The 12,230-nt window shown below is 40.9% G+C and overlaps 1 protein-coding gene across 1 annotated transcript in view; it reads right to left on the bottom strand.

Annotated features, from left to right (window-relative positions):
* The window catches only part of sema6bb (sema domain, transmembrane domain (TM), and cytoplasmic domain, (semaphorin) 6Bb), a 125,778-nt gene that overhangs the window by 64,311 nt on the left and 49,237 nt on the right, over positions 1–12,230 (bottom strand). The window contains exons 2-3 of the mRNA XM_086223953.1: positions 3,484–3,611; positions 1,097–1,211 (exon numbers count right to left, since the gene is read on the bottom strand). Coding sequence (XP_086080079.1) covers positions 1,097–1,211; positions 3,484–3,592 — 224 coding nt within the window. The 5' untranslated portion in view covers positions 3,593–3,611. The remainder of the gene's footprint in view (positions 1–1,096; positions 1,212–3,483; positions 3,612–12,230) is intronic.

Raw genomic sequence — 12,230 nt, 5'->3', positions numbered from 1 at the left:
CTGCCTTCACACAACTACAGGGCTCAGTTGGATAAGAGAAATATTGACTATAAAATTAGGTTTTTCAAACTTTCAAAAGTTCAAATAATTGTTTTTTTTATATTGAATATTTTCAGAATGAAAGTAGACTAATCTTTTATTTTATTTTTTTAAATCAACATTTGTTTGTGTCAAAATGTCTCAAATGCACCAGACCTGTATTTCCTTGCATATGTACTTATATAATCTCAAAAATAACATGACTGTAGTTCATGTAATGGTGTTTTCCTGTGGCCGTCTCTCAGTGACATCATAAATTCTTGAGCCACTTCAGTTGTTCTAATGCAGCTTTTTTTCTGCTATGCAGCCTTTTTTCATCAAGGCGTACTATTTTATGACACATTTATCCCATGGAGACATAATTTATTGATACTTTAGAATTAATAAAGCTTACTACAAATATGCTACTATGATTATAATGAATAAAGCCGCCCACAAAGCTAATGCGCTTGGTACCATTGAGTCATTTTCAAAACATTTAGCATGCTAATGGAGTCGTCCCAGATAACAACAAGCTGGGAAACAAGGTGACATGATGTTTGCTAACATTTACTTGCATTTTGATTTGCATGAAATGTCATTATTACATACCGTAAGTGTGACTAAATGTTGTAGTTCAACAATTAAAAAGTCCCCATGTTCCCTATGTCTTTTGCGATGGTTTTGTTTTAGAGACCTATCGTCCCAAATTACATGTATGTGCAGTATTTATCTTATTTCTTAAGATTGCCAGGAAATCATACAATGTTTGTCAGGTAAGGTGAGCATGTTGACCCTACCTCCCTCAGACTTCATCAGGTTTTAGGCTCCGGTACCTTAAACTAATGTCCAGTGGAAGTGGATACAGTCACTACGTGCAGTGAAGACACATTATAGCTGAAAATGGATGAACCTTTATTTGCAGTTGTATCAAAACAGGATCACGCAGATCTCATATTTCTTAAAACTTACCCTATAGCCTCTTTGTGGTTGTGGTTGTGTGTGTGTGTGTGTGTGTGTGTGTGTGTGTGTGTGTGTGTGTGTGTGTGTGTGTGTGTGTGTGTGTGTGTTGGCGTACCTTGCTCCTATATAGAGTGTCCGATTGACTTGGAGGACTCTCTGGATGTGAAGAGGCTCTTGTCGCAGCCATGTACGGTGAGGTCGGCCCAGAAACACAGCATAACGTCTCACCACTGTCAGAGAGACACAGACAAACGCACATATGACCGGTCCTGAGCCAACATCTGTCCTTGACATAATTAGATTTATGGTCTTTACAACCTTCTGCAGATGAACCATCGTAATTCTTTTATAATTGTCTGTCAAACTGTGATGCAAGTGATTGCACACGTCTGTCATGGGTTGTTACTGGATGTTACAGTCAAGTCTACAGATGAAGCCTTGGTCTCATCAAAACCTTCAAAGGGGATCACCAGGACTTGTATCGCTTGCTTGGGAAACTGATGTGCGGGTCTTCAAGAAACATTATGGGAAAGCTAACAGACTGGGGTGGATGTTTTGACTATGGTTGAAGGTGAGGAATATGTGTAATGACCCGCTGTGATCACTGCTTGTTCCTTCTGCTTCTCAGAAATACTTTGCATCTCGCTGTGCCAAGAGGAACAACAAGAACAACAAATGCTTCTTGGAATTTTTTTTTTGGAAAAAGAATATCTTTAACGGTGTTGAGCTGTTTTAATCTTGACATTGATTTTAACTGTCACAACTGCAATTCAATCTGAGGCTGAGACAATGATAGAAACCTTTCCAGAAAAGCATCTACTACATCAACATCTTACAGTCAAAGAGGCGGAGCGGAGCACAAACAGAGGACATGAATCTAATTGTCTCAGACTGAGATTTCTGAAGTGGATCTATTTCTCAGTGTTACATCAGCAAGTTTTGTTATTGACTAATCACGGCTTTTGTTCATTCTCATGCTGCTTAGTTTTATTTTGGTTTGTTTGGTTTTTTTTGGCATGTTTGACATATTTTTTATAATGCGATCCAGCAAGCGACAGAAGGCAAATAAAAATGAGTTGAAAATGCAAGCAGAAGTTAAACCAAATGGATTAGTATGGAAACACCACTTGGCTATCTGCCTCTGACCTTGACTAAGGTGAACCAGAGTGTTTTCACCCTCTCAGGTATTACTTCCTCCAATAGTTCATTCAGCTCCTTTTTCTGTTCAAATCCAACAGAGGCCTGGAGCGGCCATGTGAAGGAAAATATACATATATGTGGCCAGGAGACATTTTTTCAAATTTTGAGGTCAGTAATTACAGCTTGTTTACCAAGCACGGCAGCTGGAGTCACCAGATAACACAAGAATTCATCGTACTAGACTTCTTGTCTGTATGCATTTCAGACCTCACCAAAAGTAAATCAGCCGATTTAGACTGTTGACAATGGCAGCTGCTAAAGAGGTTAGAGTAGGTGCTCCTGAAATCAGCTCCTTGAAGTCAGCCTGGGTAAAACAGATGATGCATCCAATCACCTGCCAAGAATTTCTTGAAAGTTTCAGCCCTTTTTCCAAACATTTCTGCGGAGAACTTTCAAGCTGGTTCAGAGTCATGAATTATCTAGCAGGGAGGGCTAGTAACTTACTCCCTGTGTTTAATTCATTTCTGGCCACAGGATATAATTCATCCCCTCAATTTAGACTTTATATATTTTCTAACAAAAGATGTATCATGGCCTCAAAATATTTTTTTCTCTCTATGTCCATTCTGGGCATCTGTATTCTTCCCTTCTCCATGATGCTTTGAGTACAATCCTGCAATTCCTTACATTCCCCTATTTGTGCCTCTCCTCTCTGTAACCTCCAGCCATTCACACTCCTTCCTCTTCTCGTCAAGCTTTCTCTCTTCACATGCCCACACTTCCATCCATCCAGATATGCCTGCATGTACTACTTCAGGCTATTCCTGCTGTAAACTCTAGCTATGCTAAGCCAAATGTAGCCACTCCACTGTGGCTCTCAGAAGCCTGATAACCTCCACCCACATTGGTTATTGATACACCGAGAAGGGTCTGGACTCAGCCATCAATCCATATTATTGAACTGTAATCAATCAAGGTCTGGAGCGTGCTGGAAACTGCTACGCTGCTAAGGAGACTTAAAGTCTGAGTGTGTAAAGGGCTATATCTCTAAAGGTTCTGAGTGTGCGTGTGTGTGTGGGGGGGGGGGGGCAAGAATGTGAGACCCCCTTCCTACAAACTTTTTGCATTCCTCAATACGACCCCTGGACACCAGTCAGCACCCTTCGTGTGAGAGCATGTTTGACCTCCACAGCCTACACTGTGACCCTACACCTCCACCATGCCCTGCCTGATTCAACACTCTACATGTTAGGGTGCTACTCTACACCCCACACATCACAGCCACAGAGTAAATGGTGAGAGAGAGAGAGAGAGAAAGAGAGAGAGAGGAGAGAGGGGGGGGTGAAGTCAGGAGGTCAGTACCTTCAGTGGGGATGAAGTTGAGAGGCACCGGTTCCTCTGGAAATGTCGAGTTAGCTGCATGAAGCAGCCAAAACAGCAGGAACAGTAAGGGAGGGGCCACGGTCGCCATAGCAACAGAATTGTGGAATCTGTGGAAATAAGAAAAATAAAATGAAGAAGGGGGTGAGTGGTTGCTAAATGAAGCAGTAGAGTGAGAAACACACATCAACATACACAGAGAAACATTCATTCAATCAGCAGCTGAATGACTAACTGGCTGACTGGTTTCCTCGAATGAAGCTGTCTTTGTATTCCCGCAGCATCTCTCTCCTTTAGCCCTGATGTGTGAGGAGATAAATAGCTGTTTGGAGCGAGGGATTAAGTCATCCACTGGGGGGAGAATGCAGGAGGACCATGGGTCCACACATCACACTGGTATGACACATTTAAAATGAGCAAAAAAGTGGCAAAGGAGGTGAAAAGGGTGGGCGGGCATTTGGGGGGGAAACAAAGGAAACTAAATCAGTGAAATAACCCTCCAAAAATTTAGCATTAAATAAGATAAGAAATAGACTGAGAGGATAGAGGAGTGGTTCTGTAGATTAAATGCTTGCCAGCAACAGCAGAATCAGCTGTGTGGTGGCGGCTAAACTGTTGGTATTTTTTTAAACATTTTTTTTGACGGGCTGTTCTGATGCTGACACCGGTCTCAGATGTGATTCATGTGGAAATATAAATGATACCCAAATTAAGTTTACCCAACCCCCCACCCCCCCCCCAACGGGCTGCAGAGAAGCTCTCAAAATTGCCTCAGACTTCAGCCACAATCCTCAGACACAGCATGCTGCCGTTCTGATTTGTAGCACCTGTTTGTGTGTGTGTGTGTGTGTGTGTGTGTGTGTGTGTGTGTGTGTGTGTGTGTGTGTGTGTGTGTGCGTGTGTGTTAGAGTCCAACAGCCTCTTCTATTCAAGCTGTCCTCTTCAGCTCTGCCACATCTGTAATTATCTATCAGTGTTTCGCTCTCCATGTTGGCCTGGCATGGAAATGTGTCTTTCTTGAACTCTCACTGCTCACACACACTCACACACACACACACACACACACACACACACACACACACACACACACACACGAACACACACACACACACACACACACACACACACACACACACACACATTCACAACCCCCGTAACTCCACTTTTATCCTATTGGATTTAATGCTGAGTAAGTGACTGACTCATGATAATGAGAAGAGCGGGCTTCCATCCCCATGACCGGCAGTGCAAAAAACTCTTCACATTTGAATACTCAAGGTTGCATTTCTTTATGCAAAATGTGAAATTTTACTGAGGTCACAGTAAAACATACACACTTTATTAAACATATGCTACATAGACATCTCCTATATCAGTCTTTATATCTCTTAGACTCCTTTTGTCTCCTTTTTCTCGATTCTATATTTGGAGTGTTTCACCGGCATTACACTGGCCACACTCAAGAGAAACAACCACATAAATAGAAAAGCAATCATTAAAAAACATAAAAGTACAGTTCATCTGGTGCTGAAATACATTAGTAAAATTAAAGGTAGAATAAACAAGATTACTCATGGGAAGAAGCCATTATTGTACTCAGATTTGATCGTGGAACATCTAATTGCAAAACTGCATGCATTCATATGAACGTTTAAGGAGGCCAATGGCCAGGAACTGACCTCAACCTTCTCACACTTTGCCAGGTAGTGGCACTTAATAATACCGCTGTCGATAAATTAGGATTATTCTTTTGGTGGATACACAAATTACCTGATTCAACAATAGCACGAGCAAGATGGGTGTCCTATTTGAATCTTGTTTGGGTTTCAAGGAGACATTGCCAGTAATTGATGATGAAATAAACTAAACTAATAAAGAACATTCAGCACAAGGCACTAGTGATATGTTGTGCCCACCATGACAAAAGGATCCTAACTGACTTTCAAGAGAAAACAGCTTTTGCATATTTTTTATGAAATCCGGTTATTCCAACTTTGAATTTTTAACCTAGCTGCACCTCACTGTGTGCGCAGGGATATTGTCATCTTGACACAAGAAAGTGTCTCGGGTAAAAAGTCTTAAGTAACTTCAAATAATTTTTTTCCAAAAGTAATTTGTCAAGATAAAACAATACCGTACAAAACAAGGTGACCTTTGCAAAAAAAAAAAAGCAGTCCAAAAATTTGAAAGGACCCAACAGAGGATAGCAGAGGCTTCAACGTGGGCTAGTATGAAACCAGCTCAGGAAGAGAAGAGTAAATAAAAGCACTCCATGTATTTTCTGGTACGACATCAAATCAAAAGTTGAAACAGCAATGACTGGAGCGTGACTCATGTTCACCAATGATGTACAAGAGTTTTACTTGTATTTCTTTGTGTCACATCATTTCCTTCCACTGAAATAGCTGTGCGTAATGTTAGCTTATACACAGAACTCAACAAATATATTGATTTCTCAACAACATGCAGAAGCATTGTATATAAAACACCTTTAAGTCACAGCAGAGACTCTGTAATGTGAGTTACACAATATGTTGTTGTCACACCAGACTCCAGCCATGAATGACATTAAGTACAGAATAAAGTAGAAAGGAAAATGAAAGATTAAATAAAAGCTGACATACTTTGAATATGGAACCTGCTTCAGTCTCTCTCTCTCCCTCTCTCTCTCTCTTTCTCTCTCTCTTTCTCTCCCTCTCTCTCCTGAAGCAAACAAACCGTCATTGTTCAGCCCATCTCCTTAATGGAGTCCCAGACATAACCTTATCAGGACACATCATCTTTATGGGAAATTTCTAACATTCCCAGCTCTGACATCAGAATATAAGCGGGAGGCATCCTAATTACTCAACACCCACATGCACAAATTATAGGAGGTGAAGGGGAAAGAGTCACCAAGAGAAGAAAGGAGGTCATGGAGTAGACAGCAAGAAAGGGACAGAGAGATGGAGTGAAAGATAACTTAGATGCACTAGGAGAGAAAAGATGAGAAGTCAGGAAGTCAGTGTTTCCAATGAGAGATTCTATTGTTTCTATTATTAATAATGTATGAATAAATGTCAGGCGGTACGCATTCGATTAGTATAATTAGACACCCTGGGCTATACAATTTCATGGGACAGCAGAATAAGTAGATACACAAGGATAAAAGTGTGTTCGTGTGTGCATGTGTAGTGTAGTGTAGTATAGTGTGTGGTGTAGAGGGTACGCAAATGGTTCAGAGCCAAAGTATCTGTGTAATTATGACAAATATCTGGAGCTGAGTCCATAGAGAAGGCTCACTGTACAGCAGTAAGCCACTATCACTGAAACAAGACACGCAAGTCACAAATACATTTCGCCATTTGGAGGAGACAATCGTTTGAAATATTCCACCCCAGGATGCTATGGCAGCGTGTGCTCAAAACTGAAAATGCAGTTGAGGCTGTTGAAGTCATCAAGGCTCCTTAAGTTAAAAGAAAGTGACGAATTAATGTTTGAGCTCTTTCACTACAGTGATTATTGTTTCCAGGGTTATGAGAAACATATTCAGGGATTGAGCTCGAATTCGGGCACTATCCCAGCTGCTTTATTTGGATGCCAAGCTGATACAGATGGCCAGTGACAATAGTGGTGGAAAGATATGGCCCGCAGCCGAGCTTTAGTACTCAGTCCACCCCAACTATATTTGTTTAATATTAATTAAACATGACTTGTGAACTCACCACCATGCTCAACAGAATTTACAGTAGATTTGTCATTTATCTGATTGCACATCCCCTAGGATCAATTTGATTATGAGTGTTTGTGCAAGTAATTTCCTTAACAAAGTCATTAAGAAATCATTTAGCTCAAGTGAGTTGAAGTCCAGTGTGTCCCTGGACCCCGTGGAGATCACCTGATACAGACAATTTATGTGATTTAGATAACAAATCACCAGCCAATCAATGATGTTTAACATCTTTAACAAAGCTCTAATGAGCAGTGATTCTGATACGATACAGAGTCGAGTCTGGGCTGAGGCTTAAAAGGGAGGAAGAAGGTTTAATGTGAGGAATGTGAAAATGGGGGTTGGTTATTCAGAGATAGTGACCCTCTGCTGCAAGGGTCTGGATGCTTTGCATGCAAATAGAACACCTCATCATCAAATGAAAGCGCTAATATACTCTGAAATGTTTTTGTCACATTTTACGGGCGCCATGGCTCTTGTTTCCCCCTCTCAGTCTCTCTCTGTCTCTCGTTATTCTTTAGTTCATCTCTTGCTCTCTGTCAGCACCAGTTTTGTCGATGTTTCTATTTCACAGCCGTGAGGTACTTGAACGAAAAATTGGATAAAAGGAAGAAAAGAAAATCCAAGATTATAGGCACCCCAGATATAGGGGAAATGGTAATGAAATAGAGCAGCATTAATGGGGATGCAGTCGCGGTTGGGGTATTTATGATTTAAATATGTAACAGCGAGGTTGTCAAGCATTATGCAGAGGTATCAGTATTGGTAGAACACAGTATGCTAGTATGGTAATCCCTTTTCACATTGGTCTTGAAAAGCCTGCACAGATGAAGGAGGAATTTAAACACAGTCCATTTTCACAGCAAATCCTTTTATCATCGTTTTACAAGCCAAATTATATTTTTCCTGCTGTAGGTATTGCATATATCAAAGCTGCAATAATCAATATTTTTATACTGACAAAGGAGGCAAAAGGATCACAGCTTTCAATCACAGAGGATTCTGCGGTAGCCTCTTCCAGCTTTTGAATATATTAAATATTGCAACAAAAAAAAAATTCGTACAACGATTGGCTATTGTTTTATTGTCGTAGTTGTTGTAACACAATGCATGAATAAGCCACAACAGCGGTAGAATATGACAGTAGTCTGAATTCAATTTAAGACAGTTTCCAATAATGTTCTGCAAAAAGAGATAAGGGGAGTCAACAACAACCTGAAGCATTTCAGCTCTAGTAATCTTTGCTATTGTGAGGAACACTAAAAATACTAAAAGGCTTATTTCATGAAATAACTTTTGAAGAGAAATTAATGTTCAGAGAAATTCTCCTTTGCTGCAACGACAAGGGTGGGTTGCACTTTGCTCTGCTTTTTCATTCTTCATTACCAAGATGACCTTCAGAGTTCAGACCAGTTCAGAACTGTGGCGGTACATGGAAAATAATATGAAGAAAGCAGCAGAGGATTTCATGATTGTTCCATTTTTTATGTAGACTTAAAGACACCCCATAGATTTCCCAAAGACTGGCCTAAAATTGTCATATTAGTGAGTGAGAGGGGCTGCTTTATGGGCTGTGTAGAATCAATGATAGATATTGGCCTGCTTGGGTCTCCTTCAGTCAGCATAAGAAGCAGTATGGAGCAGTTATGTGAGGAGGAGGAAATGAAGAATAAGATGTGAAGAAGAGGACTGGGAGGGAGGATTCAGGAGGATTTCAGGCAAAAGATGGAAATGAACTGCAGCAGCAATTTAAAAGAAGGTGGCTGAGTGTTGAGAGGACGAGAGAGGACAAAGAAAATGACAAAAATAATGCACTACAGGGAACGATGAAGAGAAACAGACGTGAAAAGAGACAAGTGAGGCATTCAAACAAAGAGGAGTCACACCGGATATATAGAGTGAAGCCAAAGAATTTAAGGAATGAAAGTGAGAAAAACAAAGTAACACAAGAGGGGAAGAGAGTGGAGCCTCTTGAACAGCGTGATTTATCTCCCCAGTGAGCCAAAAGTAGACTAATAGGAAGGACCTTCTGGCTTAGTACTTGTCTGCAACATACTGTTACTGAAGAGACACGTTTATGTTCCTTTTGGGAAATTTATAACACGGGAAGTTGACATAGGTGGAGTGCCTCAGGGGTCAGTGCCAGGACTGTTGCCGTTTTTCTTGAATGCATTTTAATAATTGAGCTGACAACACATTAAGTTTGCACCAGTCAAAAAAAATGTACCCATAAGAATAAACTTGACTTGATATTTATAAGTCAGTAATTAAGTAAAATTACAGTTTTTCTCAAAGCAAACTTCTGAAGAGCTGCACGAGAGAGTACAGCACCATCTTGTTTCTAAGATAGTCAGTAAAAAGTACATATATATGTGTGTGTGTGTGTGTGTGTGTATGTATGTATATGCATATATATATATACACACACATATACATATATATGTGTGTGTATATATATATGCATATACATACACACACACACACACACACATATATATATATATATACATATATATACATATATCATGTTTGTGTGGTTAGAAAGCTAATGCAGGATTTAACTTCAGATGCAACTTAATTCAGATAAATTTGAAAAATTTCAAAACAAGACTGTTGTACATTGTACACAATTACATCACAGCTGTTCTCAGATCTCTGTATTTCCCCCCAGTTAGTTGTGGTTAATCATAACATGTTACTTCTTGTGACACAAAGGCCTACATGGCCTTTGTGTCACACCAGACCTCTTCAGTCATCTGTTATCAATGGTTATTCCCAAGGTTAAGTCAAACATTGGACAATCTACCTACAGTGTACACCACACACGCGCACACACACACACACACACACACACACACAACAAAATGGCAAGCACAACCCCCTGGGTATCGTGCCTTCACTTAAGCCAAACCACAGACTTTCCCCCTCTATCTCCATCTCAGGCGTAATGTAAAAATGATGCAGGAATTCCCTCCACTCGAGAGAATGCCCACATGTTTTGTTTTGTTTTTGTTGTTGGTTTTTTTGCAGAGGACTCCAGTGACCTGGCTCTGTTTACCAGATATTTGCATCACCATGAAATCCTGGAGCCTCAGTAACATTGCACATGTTTAAAGCGAAAGACACAGAGAGAGGACGGAGAGGGAAGAGGGAGAAAAGGGGGGGTACAGCAAATGAAAAATGACATTTTGCTGATTTTCCCATGCTCTGGGATACACCATTGATTCATGCAGAGCAAAGTATTTGCAACATGTGCAACAGGATAAAACATTTCTATAACACTTCTCTTTTATCAAAATCGGGTCATGGGAATGTGTCCTCAAAGTCTTCTTTACACAGCACCATGCATCTAATGGATATTTAATTTCAGGGGTTTAAAGGTTGGTGCTGGAATAAGATAATCGCTGACTCTTTCTCTCGGCTGTGGATGTGCTCCCATTAACGGGCAAGGGGTATCCCGACAAAAGAGGGCTGGATGACAGTGCAGTAATGTAATACCTGTAATAGCTTATTGTTGATGAATGGATATCTTTGAGTATTACTGGAGCTCTCCCTGGAGTTGTGTCACTATCATTAACCTTCACAATTCTCAGAATTATAGCTGCTAAGACACCAGGAGAGTAGTTACAATCTAAAAAATGCGGAACAAAGATTTTACAGCACTATCAGACAATAACTCTGCATGTTAATTACAGGTTTCAGGAAAACAGTTTTAAGATAAATGTTTTATTTTCTGTGCTGCTCAAATGTCTAAATCTTTCTTCAAAATTCTACAATTCTACAATTCTACAAATTCCTCTCTCTTTTCAGACTCTGATCACAGCACGGCATGAGACACAAAACATCAGGTCAGATCATAGCAGCAGAGATAGGCCTGACCTTTGGCTTCCCACCAGTTTACAACCATCATTAGCAGGGCAGGGATCAGGGGCAGAGGCCATAAATCACACTCAATCCATCCATGTAGGAGGAACCCAGCTACACTGCAGTAAAAATGAAAAGAAAACACACTCTGAGACATGACGGGAGGCTAAATACAACTCCATCCATCACTAGCTGGGGCCTGCACGAACTCAGTGAAGGAAAATACACAAGGCGATAATCTCAAGCATAGATATAAATATTACAGAAACCTTGTTCTAATGGCAGTAAGGGGTTCTGCAGCATGACAGAACCCCTCTTGATGTGATTATTCAGCTTAAATTCCCCTAAGGACATGTATTATCCAGCATAAATACTCTGGAGTAAGTCAATAGGGCAATATGTTCCCACGTAGAGACAGTCTGCCCCCTTTTTGCTTTTGAAACACAGAGGTAGATTTATTGTAGTTCCAACATGTGACTGTGAAAGGGGTCATAAGGTTGGATGGAAGTTAGAAAAAGGAGTCAATTTTGGACAAATTGAAGGGTACTACAAATTGCAAAGACAATAGATGGACCAGGGAAAATCCAGTAAATTTTAGGGCAGATTAGTCATAGCTGTTTGATATGTAAAATAATAAACCACGATTTGACCTGGGCCATCCCGGCAGGCCACTTTTATATATTTAGCAATCATGGGTAGTTTGGAGGCGGCACGGTGGTGCAGTGGTCAGCACTGTTGCCTCACAGCAAGAAGGTTCAGGGTTCGAGCCCTGGCTCGGGCACGGGATCTTTCTGTGTGGAGTCTGCATGTTCTCCCTGTTCCTGTGTGGGTTCTCTCTGGTCCTCCAGCTTCCTCCCACAGTCCAAAGACATCAAGAGGGGACGAGGCTAATTGATACTCTAAATTGTCCAAAGGTGTGACTGTGAGCGTGAATGGTTGTCTGTCTATATGTGCTGGCAGCCCGTCCAGGTTGAACCCCGCCTCTCACCCGAAAGCTGCTGGGATAGGTTCCAGCCCCCCCACCCACCCACGACCCTTAGCATGATAAGCTGGATGGATGGATGGATGGATGGATGGATGGATGGATGGATGGATGGATGGATGTCTAGTTTGAACATCCGTCACTGCCTTTGTCAGGACACCCTGATTAAACAAA

The sequence above is a fragment of the Aulostomus chinensis genome, chromosome 14, assembly GCF_037954235.1.
Source record: "Aulostomus chinensis isolate RoL2024-O1b breed Wild chromosome 14, RoL_Achi_v1.0, whole genome shotgun sequence".
Taxonomy (NCBI): Eukaryota; Metazoa; Chordata; class Actinopteri; order Syngnathiformes; family Aulostomidae; genus Aulostomus; species Aulostomus chinensis.
This window is presented reverse-complemented; position numbering and strand designations above follow the sequence as displayed.